The sequence below is a fragment of the Strongylocentrotus purpuratus genome, unplaced genomic scaffold (genome assembly GCF_000002235.5).
Source record: "Strongylocentrotus purpuratus isolate Spur 01 unplaced genomic scaffold, Spur_5.0 spur5_scaffold_12, whole genome shotgun sequence".
NCBI lineage: Eukaryota > Metazoa > Echinodermata > Echinoidea > Camarodonta > Strongylocentrotidae > Strongylocentrotus > Strongylocentrotus purpuratus.
In genome coordinates this window covers 379,674-401,204 of record NW_022145597.1, presented here as the reverse complement: position 1 = coordinate 401,204, position 21,531 = coordinate 379,674, and the positions used below count along the sequence as shown (strand labels likewise).

Sequence of the window (21,531 nt, the reverse complement as noted above, 5' to 3'; positions counted from 1 at the left end):
AAAAGAAGTTGAAGATTATACAGAACAAAATGGTGAGATTTATCAACTGTTCTGGTCCAAGAACTCATGTTGGCTATAGCGAACTTTCTAAAGCTGGTTTTCTTGAAGTCGACCAAAGATCAAAACAACTCGCATTGCATCACGTGCATAAAATATATCATACTAGGGCGAATCATTATATTCGATCCAACTTCGATCTTGTTACCGACGTACATGATTATAATACAAGAAATAGACGATTCAACTTTAACTTACCAGAAAGAGTAGGTAGTATTGGAAATTCGTTTTATTACAATGCCATAAAACATTGGAATTCCCTTCCCAATGGTGTAAAAGAAATAGGAAACTATGATCATTTTAAGAGGAAATTAAAGGAATACTTAATACTTGACAGTCAGAGAAGAGAAGTGAATGACATGTTATATGATTGAAATTGTTATTCTTCTGTCGGTTCATACTTTTTCATGTTGTATATACTTATGTTTTCGTACGTTATAGAAATTCTACAAATTCATCATTATTTTCCTCTTCTTCCTTCTCCTCTTTTTCTTCTTCTCCTTCTTCTTTTTCTTCTTGTACTTAATATCATTTCTATCATCAGTTTAATTTTGTTATTATTATCTTTAATAAGTAGTTCTTTTAATTTTCTTATCTGTCTGTAAATATTACTATTTTAATTTATTAATTGTATACATGTCTGTAAGGGACCCCACTGGAAATAAGCTCTCGAGCTTTCGTGGGTTATCCTGTTCAAGCTGACTTATTTTTGATCTGTTATTATTGTATATTGTTGTATATTGGAAGCTTGTCGAATAAAAATCAATCAATCAATTCTATTGCTGCTTATAGATTAACAACCGGATGGCATCATTTAGTTTTTAAGATCCATAACTACATCCATTTATCCATTTGATCTACTTAATTTTTTATTAAGTTTGAAGATGTATTTTTGTTTCTACACTTCTAAGGACCAATAAACAGGTTCCGTACCTTTTCTTGTCAACACAGGTTTAAAGAAAATAATATAAATATCAATTTATTTATAATTCTATTCTTAAACACAACTAATAGTCATACAAGCGTAAGATTATTAATTTCGTTTCGAAACGGAGAAAAGCTTGTCTTGGTACATTATCCGTATAAAACTTGGGGAATAGCTTTCATTCCTGCAACACCAAATTGCTTCCAAAATTAACCCGCAGACTACCGGATTCATTCAATCTCATAGGCTTTATACAGGGGCCACTGGGTTCCAGTAGGCAATGGTTTAAGGCCTATATTTGAATTGAAGGTGTTGAATTAGAGCACATCATTTTGGTTTTCCCCCTTCGTTGGATTCTAATAAGAAACCGGACCTTAAACGTAGATTACGATGGCATGACTCATGACTGATTTCAATGAGAGGAGCTTTTCTCCGAAACACATCACAAATAGTAACATATGATAATTTGCAGAAGAGTTTTACAAAAGATGAATTTGTGGTTTTAAAACTCTGACAGACACCAACGGATGAAGCGGATAATGATTTGAGCTCTAGAAGTCAGCTAACAACGACAAAGATTGATACTGGATTATATCTTAGAACAGACAACGGTTTATTGGATCAGGTCTTTGCTTGTGAGTCTTATTCAGGTTTATTTCCTTGGAAGTAATTAATTCTTTTCAGATAAAAAGAAAAGATTTATTTCATTTCAAGTCGTAACAACTAACAATGTTACTCAGGAAGCACCTGCCTCAATGGTGATGATGATCTTTCTATTGAGCAGTATAAATGTCATTTTGAAAATAAACTGTGACGAAGGGAAAGATAGCTCTCCTGTGTATTCATTGCGATAAGTGTGCATGACACAAATGTCTTTGTGAGGTTTACCTGGAGATCATTATTCATATTAAAGGAATTTAAGATGTATAGAATGATTGATCTTATCTGATCATATTTCATCCTCAGCTAGATGGTTGTGTGAGAAGAGGAAGCCATCAATCTAATGCGTGGATAATGTGGAAATATCAGTCATAATGTAACATTTTGTGCAATCGCGTTGACAATGCTTCACGTATATTTTGTATATGATATATTATGTAGGTTTAAATCAGCAAGTTAAAAGTATTAATCTGCCATTTTGAAAACGCTGTCGTTCTCAGTCCTTTTGATATTGAGTTTATATTCAGCTGTTGAAAATTTGAGAGTATTTTCCGATGTATTGATGTTTCCTTTTCATAAAACACACAAAACTTAAAACATAAAAGCGATGATGAAGGAACACTATAAACGTTTAATCTCTTTTACCAAAAAAAGTAATCAACATTTATTTGTTTAGCCTCAACGATTGCTATACACAACGTGGTATCCTGTGAGTAAAACTAATGACAATAAACATTAACATTCACTACTAGCAATTTCAAATATTCTTTTTGTCTCTTCTATTACACGCTATCGTGTCAGAATTATAATTTTTACATCATGCATATTGTATCATATTAATGTAAACAGAAATGAAAAGCTGCTTAAATTGCAAAGTTTGCATCGAAAAATTAATATTTGTACTACATTCTATGTACACATGATTGAATTGAATTTATTAGACCATATACATGTAAAAGCAAAACATACAACAGAAAATAGAATACATAAAACATACAAAATACAAAGCAAATATATGGTCAGGACCACAAAGAAGCGAATTGCTTATAAGGGCAGGCCCACGCATCACCATGGCTATAACACTATTTTCACATTTAAATACATAACAAAGTTATCCCCTTTGTAACCATGTAATTTTCTTCTATTTTTGAGTTAAACGTTGCATACAAATAGAAGTACAATGGTTTTGATATATACTAGTCCCAATTTAGTAAAGTATGACTGAATTACAAGTTTTAAAGTAACACCAAGTAATCAAAATACTTAGGGAATATTCTCTGTACATCAAGGTAAACAATGGTAAAGGTAAAATGATGAAGTGCTACTCGTATTAAAGCAACAGAAGTGATAGGCTTAGTACTACAGTGTATAAATGGTAGTATTTACAAAAATATACAACGATACTATTTACAAAAATACACAGTTTTGACAAAGTACTGAAGCTACTCGACTTCAAATCTTAAAATGATATTCGTCATTTCAACATTAATTTTGTGTTATTTATTTACAAATACAAAATCAGGTGCAGAGTAAAAAGAACTAAACATTGAAATACACGAAGATGCTGACAAGCTTATTGATAGAAATAACAGATTGATCATGGTGATTATTTTAAGAAAACGAAATGAAATGTCAGAAAGGAAGACAAATTCATAAAAATGAGGTAGGCCCTATCTACAGTTAACAAATAAATTATGCACCCCTTTTTAGATGTAAGCTTTAATAATTATGTCACATTCTCAAGAAACATAAATCGAGACAAACCAATTTTTCAAATACTTAAACAAAAGTTTAAAAACTTGGTAAGTGTAAGAATAATTTAACCGTTAACTGTATATATTCTACGTAACTATTTTACAATCAGAAAAGTAACAAACATGAACGCCTTTTAAAAATTATTTTGTATTAAATTACATTAGATATTTGCAATTTCATGGTTTCTTAATCATCAGGCAGAGTAAAACCTTAATCGACCTGCAGCATGTTCAAACAAACAGACTACTTTACAACTCGTTATGATACCGGATACGCTAAAATAGTTCTATAATGATCAAAGTTGTGTGAATTTTGTTTCTGTATTTATTATGCGCTTCTGCATTTTTTCCTGATTATTTTCTTCCTGGGCCATACGCACTATAATGTATGTCACTCAAGACAATATACTTGAAAGAAAATGTGACGTCATGTACCATGTTTATGTTTAAGGTTACATAATTGTTTTTTTTCCCTAACTTAACCTTTCGAAACAGCTTCTTGACCAAAAGGATACCATCACAAGTAGCTCAAGCAACCTGATTTCTGAAATAATCATTTTGACAAAATGAAAGCATGATCACAGCAATATAACTTAAAAAAAACATAAATCACTTAACATTAATGTTTAATTATTCTGAATAAAGTAGACCTCATGATCAGTATGGAGAATCTCCAGTCATATGGATGTGCACAATTACAACAATTCACTGTAAACAAAATGTTGGGGTTAAAAGGCGACCAACGTGAGAGCAATTTGTTGTAAATTTGAAGTAAAAGATGAGCATGATAGGGTAAAATGTTACCCTTGTTGAGCAAGAACATCGCCCCCAAATTGGTAGACATAATTACAATAACCCTCATGCTGGGCGATTTTACCCAACATTTTGACAATTTTAGATAAAATAAACTTGATCAATAGTGGGATAGTTCCCGTTCGCATTAGGGTATAAGGTTTAAACTGAAAATCCTTTGAACAAAAATTAATGTTAAGTTGGTGACTAAAAACTGGACCCAATGAATTTCTTATGAGTCCCTCTTGCCGTTTTAGTAACAGATAATGACTAACTGTTTTTTTCACTGAAAAGGATAGATACGTCAGATTTTGGCACAATTACTTTTATTGTTACGATTATTCTATGTAATACACACACATGTTATATCCATTAAGTACGCTGCTATCAACCGTGGTCTATCCAGTTTGACCGAATCCTCTTCAATTGATACGGGGAAACTGCCGGCGGCGCTGGAGGTCGAACAGGGGGTTCTAGGAGGTTCGGGTGTACGGGGAAGATTTTTACTAGATTTTGCTTATCAGAAACATTTTGATGGTCAAAACATTCAAGTTTATTATCTCCTTTTGCAGGATAATGCGATTTGAATCCTTATACTAAAGGTGTAGTCAAATGTTATAAGATAATCAAAGCGACAATGTTTCCAACAGTCGCTAACAGAGGATAATCGGGGATGTTTGAAGGTGTATATCAGTATTATTTAATTCTTAAAAATGCCCAGTAAATTTGCCATCAGGATATGCATCCGACTTTGCAATGGGCATTCAATATTTTTCCCATTGTAAAGTAATATTCAACTCTAATTGGACAATTTATTCTTCAAGTTCAGAATTTTTTTTCTCCAAAAGTTGGTTGAATACATAACTAATCTCGTGCTAGGCAAATTTGTACCCAATTATTTTTAATATTGTTGATTGTATCATACTCACTGCTTTCATGTTGTGATGTTTATTTATAACTCTATTTGTAAAACATACATCATCCATCTCCTTAGTCGTGGCTCAATTAAATGTATTGCGGTAAAGATAATGTAAAAAAAATGATCTTGGATCATTTTGTTTCTCTAAATCCGAATTGCCTCATAATCGTTAGACACATTCATTTTTATAGAGCGAATAAATGCAGACTATTACAGAAGTTTTTTCTCAGTTATTAATGATGGTTTGTGTTTGAATACAAATTCAAAAAATCTGACTTTATTTAGGGACACTTTCAATTCGGAATTCATAGAGCAAATAGAAGAAAAAAAATATTCATTGCAAATGTCTGTCATTAATGACGGTTTGTGCAAATTATTATATTTCAAATATCTATTTATTATAATTTTTACTGTGGTCTTTCGCCCTAGACCATCATTTTCATTTGATTTGATTCCTTGTTAAACAAAACGACAGAGTAAGGTAATTTCTCAGAACCGAAACATAATCCCATTTCAGTAATACATCACTGTTCCTATGAAAAACTGGCGGCCTTATACATGCCGAAGTATGCGCTGTCACTGTGCATATTAACCCATCGTTGAGAGAAAGCCAGGTGGACAGCTACCCGTGAATCTCGATGAAGGTAGGCTAGTCCACCCACGTAACAGGTATGCATGTTGCGAGGACGCAGCGGGGGACTTTCGGCGCACTTGAATGTCGGTTGTTCGTTGATCGTAATGGCGTGCCCCATGTAACGATCATCGTCGAAAAATTGTACCTGTGGAAGACGAAACAGACAAAGTTCTAAGGATTGATACTATTATTATTAGGAATAGGTGTTTTTATTCTTAAAAATAATGTATTTAGTATTTATTTATTTATTATTTATTTATTTCTGATATTTATACAGGGTGGCACATATCACCAATTTGGTGGTTTTCCACGACGCCCTGTATATGTTGAGTATATTTTTCGATTTTTCGGGTCACTTTCTTTCTTTGAAATGTTCCCTAACTTTTGCTCTATGTCACTTTTCATCTTACTGATATCCATATAGGATTACAAATGGAGTTATTGACACGAATCATTATAAATAATTCCAACAACAAAAACGTTTGTCAATATAACAATCGCTTTCATAACAAGATACACATCAGTAGACAATTATAATTTTGTTTTGTTTATGACCTCACAAACAAGAAAGGCTATGTCATTTTTCTGTCATATATTCGAAAAAAAAAATCTTCTAAATCATAACAACAAAGTGAGTTCCTGTCAGAAAATTGATTCTGGAGCCATTATCATCGCTTAACTATTCGATAATGGACGGTTGAGCCCTTTATCGGCAGTAATTTTCAGCAGAATAATGCTAAAATGATCAGTAGTCCCAATTAAAATATGAAGTATTGCCTCATTTAAACATAAATACAAGAACTATTTAATGAAGGAATTCCTATTGTATGTTTAATTTAATTAGCCTTTACTCATTTGTTTATTTATTTACTACCCATTGTTTCTTTTCTCTTTACTTTGTATTATTATTTGAGGACACTGGAGCCCAGCCTTTGAAAGGCCAATGGCCTCTGCTGGCTCCTCCATATTCTTTGTATTATTTATATTTATATATCGGCTTATATGTATAATGTATTGTTAATTTTTTTTTTATACGAGAAATGGAAATAAAATGAACTTAACTTATGAACTTATGAACTTAAGTATTCACATAATACTAATTTAGAAGTTAAAAATAAACGATTGTGAATAGAAATGAAAGTAGATTGATAGATCTTCAATTTTTTGTTCTATTATTCTGCATATTCTGATCTCTTTTGTCTTTGTCTGATCAGTATAATGACTCATCAAACCACAGCAGACTATCAAGTATTTTGTTTGATTGTTATGGTATTCTCATTTCTCAGTGTCATTTGCTACCGCCCCTGCATTTAACAATGGTACAAATTTATACATACCACATTGATGTTTATCGAAGGTGAAATAACTGTTTTGAATCTAATTGTTCATGCCCTGTTAAAGTTCAAAGATGATAAGTTCTGACTGACTTGTTTCACTTCTATCTCTGTATTATGTTGAACTAATGTTTTTACGCTCTCGCTAACTTACAGTTTAAAAAAAAAAAGATTGAATAATCTGTTTCTGGTGATATATCTTTATTAAATATTAATGTACTTATGCTTTCGCCAGATTGACATTAAAAAAAGAGGGTTCCCTAGCCTATTTTGTCGACGAGATCAAATACACATCAGACCGAAAGTACACGTATAGTTTTCTTTTTGGCCTCGTAATCATTAGGTCAACCGGATTGTAAAATAACGAAGACTGTTATACTGTGCACCAGTTCAATATTCCGACTTATTTCGGTAGAGCATGGATTGTAATAAATTTATAGTTGCTCAACTGGTGTTTTTCTAAGCGTATTAATAATTGTTTAGGCGGTTTTTATACATTGTGGAACACAATTAGTTATGAAGGACTGAACTGCAAGAGCCCTTTGAAAATCATAGTAAGATAGTGTTTTGAAGAGTTTTGTGCTTCATAATTTACATCGACTCTGAAAAAACAAGTCCGAATCATTGATGAAAAGAGTAAACTAAAATCCTTTTAATCATCTAACATTTATAACTATAAATTCATAACTTTTATTATTTGAGGATCGAAATTCCACAAGCCCTGCTTCACAATCCCTCCATTTTTACAGTTTTCCTCTAAACTGAGCTTACATTTGCGATTCGACTAATGATTGCAAAATGCATTATATTAATGTACGCTTCGATTTGATAATCTTTTATGATGAGTGTTCTTTTGGGAATGAAAGTAAAAACTGAAGCTGAAACATTCCTTCAGTATAAAGATATTTATATTTACCTGGCTGTAGATGAAGTATATTCCAGCTTCTTTGACCGTGACGACGCCATTGTTTAATACAAACTTCTCTTTCTGACGAGCAAGCGTCCATGTCGCGTAACCCCAGTCACTTAACAGATTCTCTGTGAAAGAGTTTGGAAAATAATATACATTTCAGGGTCGGAGGACGAGTATTTTGTTTTAGATAATAATTTATATTGATAACAGGAACAGAAGCGGATTAATCTTGGTCAAAATCGTTAATAAGTCGAGTATCATGCAGTCTCAATGTGTGCTTATGAAAACTTTAACATCCGTAGGTCCAGATTCGCTGATAGTTCAGGCTATAATCTTCCGACATTCAACATTGATTGTCAGAATATAAACCTATTCAACGAACATAATTATCTGTTAAGAACTAATTTATATACAATATTTGCAGGAAACATGCAAAACAGCTACTACACGAAACTGTTCAGACAGTTGAGAACATCTTTTAAAACTGTCCCTCTGTAATCATCAAAATTTGTATTTTCAATTACCTATCCGTTCTGCTTAATAAATGTGTTAATCTATTTCACGAGTTTTGTCTGGGGCTGTCGTATTATCAAGCAATCTGCCCACAATGACAGTCTTTCTTCCGCAAATAATTGTATAATGTTTGAGGAAATTTAGTATTTATGACAGTTGATCATTTCGTTTTTGAAAATAACAATTGTTATAAATAATTATTTGCTTATTTATGATTCATTGTCAGAAAAATACTTATTGTAAGTTATATCATTATTGTTATCGATAAACTGTGTGCTTACATGAATGCAGAAGAAAATAAAACCAAAATCAAATCAAAAATCATGTAATAGACAATAAATTGAATTATTTTAAATCAGGTTGTTGCAGTTAGCACATTCATATGTACGTATGGTTAACCTTCTCATGATTTATATATTATTGAACAAATTGTCTTGGTATCTAAGATGTGATGGCGTGCAGCGAAAATTAGTCAGATAGGGTTGTACATGCGACACGACTGTATATATACTCTGGTCACTAGAAAGCTCCAATATCTAACCTTGCAATAACGATGGACTTTGATAATACTAATACTAATAGTATGAGATAGATCAAAAATCAAAAGAACGCGATCGCAACTATTTTCGAAAAGTCAACTCAAGGGTATTTTCAATAACCAATTGTATGTCCCATATAAACCATGTTCAGATGATTAAATAATACGTCATTATCGTGTTCGCACATTACAATAGGTGACACACTGCTTCGCACATTACAAATAGGTGACACACTGCATGAGGTTGATGCTTCGAAAGTAGTTGATATCGTGTTAAAGATAATGAAATATATTCTAGTGGGTGACTATGTTTAGCATGGAATGTATAGCAGGGAATCTAAATAAGCATTGTACTTTGGAATAAAATGCCTAATGATCAATCATATAAATTGATAGATTATAATATGTTTCTATATTCTAGAGTATGATTATGTTTAGCATGGAATGTATAGCAGGGAATCTAAATGAGCATTGTACTTTGGAATAAAATGCCTAATGATCAATCATATAAATTGATAGATTATAATATATGCTTCTATATTCTAGAGTATGACAATTTTAAGCATGGAATATATAGCAGAGAATATAAATGAGAGATGTTCTTTTGAATAAAATGTTTTAATCAGAAATCAATGGATAATTGATTAATAATATGCTTCTATAATCTAGTGAGACATTTGAATTTAACATGAGTTGCAGAGATAGGTATCTAAATGAGCGAAATAATATGGACTAATCTTCAGAATGAAAATAGATTGAAATGCAATCTGTAATAATAGTGATATTTCCCACATTGACCTGGAGTTAAGTCATTGACTACATAATGCTCGCATTCCCATATGCTTAATGCTGGGGCTATCGGGTCCCTCCAGGCAATCGGGTTAATGTATAAATAAGGTCTCCATCCAAATCCTAAATAAACCAGCACTCACTCTGTATTTTTTCTATGTAAGCAAGATTTAAACGTCTCTCTTTTCAAAGAATTATTTCAGCCAGAGTCACGGTGCAGAACATATTCCATTGTTGGTTTTGCGGGTCTTAATTTGGGTATATTCCTTGCTGAAAACGCACTTTTTTAATTCATGAATGATATTCTGCAGGAGTGAGTCGGTCAAAGGAGGTGCACACCTTCTAATTCCTTGTTTGTTTGATCCTATGTTTAACCTCATGTCCGACCTTATGTATGTTTGATCCCATTTTTATTTTTATCATTATATATGCATGATTTAATGAATAAAGAACAGATTGATATTTTGTATGTTTTTTATAAGTTTTGGTTGGTAATTTTTAGTCAGACAATGGTGCACTTAGAAACACCCGTATTAAGCGCCTAATAAAATTATGTTGTGTATTATTATATTGAAGTTAGAAAAGCTAGAGATTAGCGTTTTGAAATCATTAATATCTTTACATACCAGAGATGTTGACCATCCTGGGAGAGAGTGGATGTAATCTTTCTGGATCTATTAAGATTAAAGACAAATAATAATAATAATAATAATGGGTTCTTGTATAGCGCTCATGTCAGTCAGGTTTGACCCTCCTGGCACTCCCGATTATTACCCTGGCTGTAGCACTGCTGCCACACGGCGCTCTAGTATTTCAAGGAATAAATTCCTAACAGGAACCCATTCACTTCACCTGGGTGGAGTGTGGCAATGTCTTGCCAAAGGACATATAAAGTATAAAGTATGGAAGCGGTTTACTCCATATAGTGTTTATTTATTTATTCATATAGTTACCTTTCATTAATGAGTAGGTGGGTGGGGAGGGGGGGGGGGCGGTAACAACAGGAATGCACGAATTGTATTATGCGTTTATTGACTCAACACCACCCCACCCCCTCCCCCTCCACGAGAAAAATACAAAAGTCACCCACTTGTACACCAAGTGCATAAAGTTGAAATAGGACATTTCCTGAATTCTGAGCACAAACAATGGATGTAATGAAGGAACCATTGAATGTCATTCGTAACTGGAGGCTATAAAGGCTGGACTTTCTAGTCGCACAACACCACTACTTCAAGGATGTACATGCAGGACCGTTTTCTCCGGACAACAATCCCCTATGGAAACTTAAAACAACTAATTAAGTGTGGGGGGGGGGTCCCCTCATGATTGCAGGGCCCTCAGGGAGAACAGCATGAATACTGATGAGGCTACCCTGGGTAAACAAGACATATTATTATTATTATTATTATTATTATTATGTACGTATTATATTACCCTTCTGCTTGCAGATACATGTAAGTCGTTCTGGGAATAATTGCCCGTTTTGATTAATTTTTATTATTATTATCATTATGTTTATTATTTTTATTATTATTATTATCATTATTGATATTGTTATTTTAATTTTGTTATATATTTTTTTTCTTAGGGAGGGGGAGGGGGGGGGGGGGGGGGAGTAAGGGAAGTGAAAGGGGCGGAGCATGGGTCTAGTATAAAATTTGTTTTAGTTTTTGGGGTAGCACTGATTTTATAATGGTGCAACGGTCTTTTTCTGGATTCCAGTGAGGTTGGAGGGATATAATGGAAGCGTCTTGTTATGAAGTGATTTAAATAAAAGATGATGCTCAATTATGGATAGCATGCCAAAATAATGAGTAGAAGAAAAAGAAAGAACAATTAGCTATTATTTTCTAGTAGTGGTCGGTTAGTTTTATATAGATTAAGATACGGTGTCGTAATATAATATCTCGAATCACCTACCACTTTTAGAATCATAGAATATAATTCCGCCCAATCAAATAATATGTATACCCTATACACAAATATCGAGATGCAAAAGGGAGGTGGTATTGAGCATACACTTCATATAGTAATGCACGTAGTTATCAGTTGAAATGTATTTTTTGTATTGCATTAAGTGTGTTAAAAACTAATTAAACTAATTAAAAACTAAGAATGACTATGAAGACTATGTTATTATGATTTGACATTTATGTTTGATCAGAATATATTACTTGATTTATACTTACGAGTGTCTACTAGAGAGCTGACGTTTCCAACGAAGTGGACATAGGCAGACTCTGGTTGTGGGGGAGATTCTCCTGTAAGAAAATAATGAATAATAAGAGCAATTGGAATACTTCTTTTATTCATGATCTTATTTTGAAAGAGAACTGAAGCGTCGATAGATGGTTCTAAGATGAATGATTATACGGATCAGTACTTCAACTAACATGTGGCGCGTAAATATTCATAAATGAATGATACACGCCATTTAATCTAAAATAACAACAAACACTGCTTAAATTTTGTACATAGGACTCATTGCACATATCCAACAAAACAGTATTTGATGACGCATAAGAAGATTTGATTGAAATAATCATTATAATATATACATTTATAAAGCGCCAACCCTGAGCAAATAATTCTCCTGTGCCACAAGAGCTACCGATGTGCTTGATATCTAGCACATGAAATTAAATTAAAATTTTGTGCTATTAGTTTTGATATAAAAGTACTTATAGATGGTGATTTCCTAATTTGGCGGCTATCAGAAAGAATAACTCACATTCTACAAGATAAACATCATTGGTTCTCTTTATAGCTACATCCCTTCATGATAATAATGATTAACCATTCTTGTATAGCGCATAACGCATTACATGAGTATGTCCCCTACGCACGTGGGCGGGCACGTGGGAAGAAACAGAAAATATAAGCAAAGGGAAGAAAAGGTTACTGAATCCCTTTTAGCTCTTTAACAAGTGTGTTCTAAGGGCAGACTTAAACGTTTCTATGTATTAATGTTTCTATGAGAGTCGGGGAGGCTATTCCGTAAAACTGGGGCTGCATGGGCAAATAAATGTTCACCGTATGTTTTTGTCAGAATAGGAGAATAAACAAATCCGTTTTTACACATGTTAGTATTCAGAAACTGATAAATGATTTACTGATTAACTATAATCTTTTCGAACATACATATTCATGTGCATTAATGTGATATTTCATATTAAATTCATTTAAATATTGATACATTTATCAATACAGTACATGAAATTGTATAGAAATTAGAAAAGGTATAACAAATTAAGTTATCCGCTTAATGCATATATGCCTAAGATGAACATGATGTAGGAGGGCTAAAGCGTAAGCATGAAGTTTAATGTCCTTGCAGCCCTCAGTTAAACTAAAAACATATATGTCAAAGGGAGAGAGTGGCTTGTCATTAAGAAAGGGAAACAACAAAGAGGGGGAGGGGGGGGGGAGCTGGTCAACATCTGTTGAATATACCAAGTCGAGGACGATTTATGCCCCCCAAGCGTGTTTGCTCATTACAAAACTGCATAAAAATGAATCAAATATTATTTTAGAAAATTCAGACAAGGATTAAAAGTCGACATGAACGGTACAACGAATTGTCTTCTTTCTCTAATAATTTAATGAAACGTCAAAGCTTCCGCGCTTCGCCCTCCCTGCACCCATTCTCCTAGGGAGCGCGCCTCGCCCCCCTAAAATAAACCCCTAGCTACCCGCTTGAGAAATCATTGTCTTCATATCAATTCGAGGAGTTGATCAAGAAATAAAGACGGAGATATGTGTGATCTTGTCAGGTGTACAATGCTCACGGTGAAAAATATTTAAAAAGAAAAATCAAAGACACCGTTAATCAAACGGCATCATCAAAAAACCTATTCAACACATAGTGAATCAAAGCTGATACACACACTGAGAATTTTCTTAGAAGTCAAATAAGGCATCTCAGAGATGACAAACAAAATAGATGCAATCGAAACAAACGCTTGTTGTTCTTTGAATTCAAATTTATTTCAGTTAATCGCTTTTTGTGTGGCGATAGTTATTGTTTGTAGGAGTAAACAAATCATCAAACTTTTGGTCTGAAACTGGATGTCACGTACTGTCTTATGAAACCCTAGTGTATATGTAAGGTTTAAATTGGAAGACCCGATTCCTAACGGAAAGACGTCCGGTGATCAGAATCATATTACATCCTATCGGAAACGTGTATACATCTCATTGAACAAGAATAGCGTCGGAATATTTTACCGGTGGTACTTTTATAGTCCTTCGACATGAGTGCTACGTCGGACATGTTGGTTGGTCACACGTCCGATAAGGCGTTATTAAGGCGATATGTATTTTATTTATATCAACAAACTCCCAGCTTTTAATGTCATTCGTTCGACATCATACATAATATATTAGGTTTAAGGGTTAAAATGATGTTTGATTCGACAGATGTGATACAGGATGAGAATATTGGGCAAAAATTAATGCAAGCCCCCCCCCCCCCCCCCCCATTAATGGGCAAACCGTGATTAAATCCATTTATTATCCACATTGTCATTAAATCGCCCCAAAAGGGTATGATAACTACCTTTATGTTGGGAAGGGATTTTCTCAGCCCACAAGGGTACTATTTAATTGAGTTCACTGTTACCCTTAACGTTGGTAACTCTTTTCATGAAATGATTTTGACAATGTTATTTATTCTTGATATATAAAGTTTTCATGGTATCAGATGTCGTGGACGAGTGGATACGTCGCCGGACTGTCGATCACAAGGTCAGCGGTTCGAGTACCGCCGTGGCACTAATGTCCTTTGGCAAGACATTGATCTACAATTGCCATACTCCACCCAGGTGAAGTAAATGGGGACCGGTAGGAAGAAATTCCTGGAATGCTGTGAGCACCGAAATCGGTAGCCTAGCAGAGCCGGGGTATAATTGGAGCGCTTTGAGCACCTTTCAGGGTGGATATGTGCGCTATATAAATATCCATTATTATTATTATTTATTGTCTATCTAAAGATTCATAGAAATTGATCTGTAAAGTTCTGATATAAAGTTTGTCTTTACAAAAAATCATAAGAAACTTATTTCAACTTTATGAGAAACAGTGTGTTATCAAAAAAAGTAAAACGATATTGTGAGAGTATTTCATCGTGTCACATACCATCTGGACACTGACACCTTTGTCTTTGCCTTCGTTCTGGTGATAAATAGAGATAAGAACATCTTCATTATCACACGCCATGGTGGTATACGAAGACATCAGTTGCAATGAAGCATGTTTGCTATCTTATTACAGCTTAAAGCTTTGTCATGAAAATGGAACACTGGATTAGATAATGGGAACGAGCCTGAATAATATTTATCCGATAATGTGTTAATTTGCGCGAGCTGAAAGTGATGGCATGATATTGATGTGTGCAGCAATCGTGTTGGAAGAATATTTTGATTTAGGATATAACGGGATATAATCAGAAGCAAAATTATATTTTTGTTTGTTTGAGATAACTATCAATCATTCATTTTCACTTTAAATGGTTTAAAAGGAAAAACGTTCAGAAGACAGGACGAATGGACTGAAATCTCTTTTGGCGAAGGACAATTTCGCCCCGACATGGTTTATATCCTATAACTGTTAGTTTTTGTTTAGGCTATAATCAGTCCTCATAAAGCAGAAGTGTTTAATATTATTTTAATACATCAATCCTTAGCAAGTATTACGCAACCTGTTTCTTTACGGGAGATATAAATGTATTGCCCTTGACATTACTGGCACAGTTTCGCCGCTCCAAAACATTGGATTAACCTACCATTAGACATAACAAAAGCCTCATCTGTTGCTGTCTTAAAAGTTTTGTTGAAAACGAACTTGTTTTCAGGACCTCATGAATAGTTTTTTAAAAATATTTTCATTGTGTGTTTGTAAATATAGCACTATTAGGGGTTGTGTTTTCATCACAATGCAGTAGATATATTATATAGTAGCTGCGCAATATAAATTGATCTAATCATTATTATACTCTGGCCATATAAACGTTTTCCCAGCCACATAGTTCAGCGATCTGGAGTTCACTACTAAGAGCTCTTACTTAAGCACTCATGTGTGTCATTTTGCTTTTTCTCTTTTTTTCTTTACACCCCACCATTCCCCTATTGTACCGACGCCATTGTCATGAAGCATTCATCTATTAATAACAACTGTCTACATGAAACGAACCAAGTTATCGTCTGTGAAGAAGGTATGATTTCATTGTCTCAATCAGAAAAGAAATATTGTGCGATGCGTTAGAACAGTATTTGGATTATCTGTAGCATCACGAACCACTTCTCAAGTCATGAAAGGGTCACCTCCTCTTCACTTAGAATTATTGACAACAATAGAGCAAGAAATTAGGGCTCATGATGTGATTATTTTGTCAAATCTTTTGTGTTACTTATATCAAACAATCATACATAAAGGGTGATCCTATGATTATATATATATATATATATATATATATATATATATATATATATATATATATATATGTAATTATGTAGTCTTTCAAACACAGATTTACAACTTTGTGATTTACCTTATGAGTATTCTATTTCCCTTGTTCTGAAAATGCAATCAATTCAAATTGGGAGATCTATATCATAATAAGGGTGTTTACAAATATGTGTTTAAAATAATATTTATAAAAAAGGTGAATGGATTATTTTCTTCGTAAAATTGAGAATTCATGACATTTCTAGTACAGAAAAGGTATACGAGAGGTATTAAAGACTCACAATCCTTCATTATATTTTCCTCGAACTTTCACTGAAGTTTTTCCCTCCGTTAAGCTTCTCTTTTAGCCAACTTGAACATAACCCCATTGTACCATTGTACTATAATAGGACATACCACTAAGTGAGACTAACCCCTATGGCACTGACCGTCGCTTGAACGCATCATTACAAAATGATTATTTGCTTCAATCAGAGGGGGATAAGCAACATGCAGAATGATGAAGACCACATATGCTGACATGCAACATTGATATGAATCAAAGCTCGCAAACGATATCAGAACCAGGATCACATGGTCTTCTTAATATCGGAAAGTTTAAAAAAAATAAATTCTTCTCTTTTGCAGAATCTATAGTAAAGTGGCCAATACCCATAAAGAAGAATCTTTTGAGAAAAAACAACAACATTAGTTTAATAAAATATGCTGTCAATTTTCTCTTTTCTTATACACTCATCGAGCACTTAATGTCAAAGAGATCATCATCATTACAACATCTACAACGAATCTCATCTGTAGAAAGAAATAAATTTCACTATTTTGAATTGGACTTATGTTTGGTCATAGCGCCCACCCCCCCCCCCCCAACAAGCAACAAACCAACAGTTCCTTTTAGGGGTAAGTATTATATAAATCAACCGTCTCAACTAAATACGTGGTCTAGAAAGATCAAATCTATTGTCCGTCAGGGGAAAGGATGATGCAATCATACTCCAAGATCGGGCATGTGGAGTACAAGTATCATGCTCCTGACGTAATCTCTCATTCAAGCACGTTATTTCTAACACCTCGAGCAGAAGACTGCTGCTTGAAAATCAAACGGAGATTTAATTGCACATAATTAACAACAAAAACAAGAAGAAGAAGAACAAGAACAAAAAGACTATCTTATTCAAATACCTATCTTGCAAACTAATATATTACAGTCGAACGCATTTGTCGATACGGACGTTTTATCGATTCGCTTCCCTTCAGTCTATTTTCGTTTGGAAACATAATGTGCATGTTGTTTCTTGAAAATAAACTAAAGCTAAATGCTCTATAAAGTTGGCAAAAATTGTTTATTATCAATCCATTTGCCTATCGAGATTTCTTTTGCGATAGTCATATATACACTAGTTATGTTAGTGCGGTACTTTTATTACGAACGCAACGTATACGGGTTACTGAAATGGAGCTGCTCTTGGATGGTTAGAGCTTGTTAGACCACTGCACAAAACAACATAACACGACAAAGCACGATGTGATTTCAAGTGTACTTTCTACAGGTGGTGCTCAAGACTAGTTTGGATAATTGTCTTTGCATCTTCTGTAAGGAGAGCTCAAGACATCCCTCACAACTTTTGATATTTGACTGAGAATTTGTCGAATGATTAGTTGGAAACTTGATCGGCGTGATTAGGGACTTTTAGATTCTGCACGACGAGAACGCGGACTGCCCTTTAAGGCAATGTGACGTCACTGCCAGTGCTATAAAAGGACGTCACATTGCTTTAAAAGGGCAGTCCACGTTCTCGTCGTGCAGAATCTAAGAATCCCTGTTAACTGGTGTCTCCGCTACGGAGAGCCAGAAGGGCGTTTGTAGATACAATCATCACATGGGATAAATGTTATTTGTATCGAAATAGACCAGTTCACGGTTAGCTCATTACTGCAATGACCCCGAATATCCACAGATCTTCAAAACATGAAGAGGTCCCACTTTGTATATTTTGAAATAATCACTCCTACATCAATGGAGGTCTATATCAATAGTCTTTGTTCCCCCTTTTCAAAGAATACTTCCACCTGACAGTGTGTATCATGGAGTGCACTGAATGTGCATGAATGAATAATGTTACATAACTTTCGTGAGCACGTATCCATTATTTCGTCTTCGTGTATTTCTAAATTTGTTCTGCAATGACCTTTATCTGCTCATGCTCAGACAGCAACCGTAAACTGGCTTATTGTAAAACCCATCGAGACGAATAGTGGATACGTGTTCATTAATGTTATATAATCATTATTCACTTAAGCACTAACGGTGCATTCTATAGAACACATGTGGAATTCTTCTTCTTAAAAAGGCAAACAGAAGATACTCATGAAGCACAGCCATTACTTTGGCAGTGATTATTCTAAAATATACGAAGTGGGACGTCTTCATGTGTACACTTCATATGGTCATTTGTTCCCAAGATAACTATGAACTGGTCTATATTGATTTACATGCATCTATTCCTACAAGCTTTCAATCTATGAAGCATGAAGTGTACTTGAAATCACATAGGGATTACATGACGGAAGCACATGCAGGGGGAGCTGAAGATATTTACTCAGACACTGATGACAAATGATCTTACCAAAGTGAACCACTGAGATCTTATTTCTCTCACATGAATGCATCAAATAACCAAAGGGCATTCTGAATACATTTCATCAATATGATGAAGTCATATAATCATGAAAGCTACCAATCGATGTTCTAAAAATAGAATTCATGTGAATTAACTTTAATAGTTGTTAACCCCTGATGAATCAACACAATTCTTCTCTTACATACTTTAGAAGAAACGTAATGAACATTCCTAAGATGGAATATGTCTGTAAATTTCTTTTTTTGTGTGTGGAGAATATACGTCAAAACAATATTCTTTCCCTTATCAAAGAAAACTTTGTCATCAGTGAATGCAAATTACCTCCTCCATTTTGCTGTGGAGTTTCTTCAGTCTCTTGCTCTCGTCTCCTTGTGCTTCCTCGGTTGCCCCTATTCCTTTTACTAGCCCCTTTCGAGGCCTTTCGATCGCGATTGCGATTCCTTGACTCACGGTTTTCTGCCTGTCGTCTGGTCCGCTTTCCCGCTCGATCCTCACTGGTGGATTCCCATCTGACGTCATCGCGTTCTGACTGGTGATTGGTGGAAAGTTTGCCGATATGATGACGGAGGGATGTTTCATGAGAACGATCCGTCGGGTAAAAGAGGTCGTCTTCTTCCTCAGACATCTGTTGGCTCTTGTATTCAGTCAACACCTGACAGAAAAATAAAAAGAAAGATATGATATTTTATGTTAGTAACATAATCATAATAACGGTTGTAAACCATGATTTTTTTTCTTCAAAGAGGGAAGCTGTAGCACATTAAACAAAACAAAAAGAAGGGCAAACGATCAATAAGAACACTAATAATTACATACCAACCATGGACATGAAAAATAGTGTGAAGCATAATGCTATTAAAGGTAGGCATCGTGAATTACACAAGTTAGGTGTCACAAGTGGATAAATTGCAACAAAAAATGATGAAGATGAACATAATTATAGACGAAGACAAAACTGTGTACCTCTGGTTCAAGTGCACCGGGTCCTGCATTATCTCTGTCTGTTGCCCATTGTGTATCTGATTCTGAACCGAGCTCTCGACGCCCAAATAGCTTCTCCAAGAAAGTAACAGAATTATCTTTATCATCATCTGCAGTTTCCACCTCCTTTCCTTTCAATTGATCTTTGCTAAAATCCATCAAAAGTTTTTTCAGATTTTTATCCTGATTTTGGTTCTGTTTCGTCTTGGTTTGTGTTGTATCGAGTGCCTCGAGACGTTCAACCCGTTCTCGCAGCGCTGTCACTTCGGCCTGAAGCTCGGCTACGAGGGCAGCGTGAACTCGCAGCGTCGAGAGCGAATAAATAATAAGGGTACCGATAAGCATTAGAGCAGTTACTACAGCCAAAACATGGGCCAAGCTAGGTGTCACTGAACAAGGTCCATCCGTGTGCTTCTCGCGGAAGCCTGGACTCGACTTGTTCATGTTAAATGCCTCCATGACTCCACAAATTGCTCCGTCTATAAACTCTAAATTATCTGAAGATTACCCCCTGCCTGTAAGAAGAGGATTTACTCGGAGAAGTGAGCCAGGACCGCGTTGTACCCATTAAATACAACCTCATGGTCCCCCCGGCAGAAATCGACAACAAACTTGGGTTGTTTTCCCCGGTTTAGCTTTATGTATCTTAAACCTCTACCTCTTCATTCGATCACAAAATATGCAATCGATTGCCATTTTGGTTGTTATCGTTTATTCCTATATTTTGTTTAATCCAAGAAGCTCAAATTTCTTTTCAAAAATCGACCCGGCCCACTGAGCTACCCTGGATCTGTGCTAGATTTTCAGCCAGACATCCATGCTCGTTTAAGGGCCTTTACGTCGCGGACGACTATTTGGAGGCGGGATATCAGTACAGGACGCTATCTCATTGGTCAAAAGGGAGAAATTGACTTGATGGCTTTGTGACAAATATGGACTTACCTTTTGAGTCCGAGTGCAAAAGAAGAGGCGACAGGGGGGGGGGGGGGGGGGGGGGGGGGGGTAGCGTCTTGTTCTCACGCGAAGGCATGTCTCATTGTTGATGTGTGGTGTCCATGCAATTTGCCTGGAGAGGAGCCAATACCTTTTTGATCTATCAAATGCACATAAAAAGGGCATGACAATCAAAATGTTAATAAAACTGATATAAATAGAGTTGGCTTTAGGGCTACAAGGCCTTATACACCCATGGCCCAGATCAGATGAAACAATGCATTATGATTTCAAACAGTTCAAGCACGACCTTAAAATGTTCAGGAAACATATTTTTGTATGCAATGGTAAATTCAGTACATGTGCGTCCTTTTTTCCACATAAACAAACTTCAACGTATTTGTTTATATCTGATGCTATACCTGTATTAACAACCGGGTTGATTCCAGGGAAAGAACATAACCTATAAGTTACTGTGCTCAATACAAAATATAGGATTACATTCAATCTATATAATTGCGTCAGTAGTGCAAAACATCAGTTTCCCATAAAAGTGATATTGAATACACAAGAAGTGAGAGATTGAAGGCTGAATTGATGCAGAAGGGGTTTTGATCGTGGCTAGTCATTCCCAACGAAGCTGTGTGGTGGTGGTTATTTTACTTGACTGCTAAGAAAGCAT

At 34.8% G+C, this 21,531-nt stretch overlaps 1 protein-coding gene across 5 annotated transcripts; it reads right to left on the bottom strand.

The window, feature by feature from the left end:
• Positions 1–2,253: 2,253 nt before the first annotated feature.
• Positions 2,254–20,562, bottom strand: LOC100890291. Of its 5 annotated transcripts, XM_011664272.2 has the most exons (7): positions 19,899–20,562; positions 19,257–19,587; positions 14,968–15,003; positions 12,021–12,092; positions 10,455–10,502; positions 7,992–8,113; positions 2,254–5,886 (listed from the first exon to the last, which is right to left on the bottom strand). In XM_011664272.2, exons 1-7 carry the CDS (start codon positions 20,373–20,375, stop codon positions 5,641–5,643), a joined length of 1,332 nt encoding a protein of 443 aa, XP_011662574.2. In that variant the 5' UTR covers positions 20,376–20,562; the 3' UTR covers positions 2,254–5,640. The 5 variants fall into 5 exon arrangements, with proteins under 5 accessions (XP_011662574.2, XP_011662576.2, XP_011662575.2 ...); XM_011664274.2 differs by lacking the exon at positions 10,455–10,502; XM_011664273.2 differs by lacking the exon at positions 14,968–15,003.
• Between the last annotated feature and the right edge of the window lie 969 nt (positions 20,563–21,531).

What these genes read in the sequence shown, in the direction of transcription:
- LOC100890291 (XM_011664272.2), bottom strand. Translation starts at nt 20,375, where the DNA reads ATGGAGGCATTTAACATGAACAAGTCGAGTCCAGGCTTCCGCGAGAAG. An exon ending in CCGGTGCACTTGAACCAGAG is followed by an intron (nt 19,588 to 19,898) that starts GTACACAGTTTT and finishes TTTTTCTGTCAG; the next exon opens with GTGTTGACTGAATACAAGAG. An exon ending in CAGCTCTCTAGTAGACACTC is followed by an intron (nt 10,503 to 12,020) that starts GTAAGTATAAAT and finishes TAATCTTAATAG; the next exon opens with ATCCAGAAAGATTACATCCA.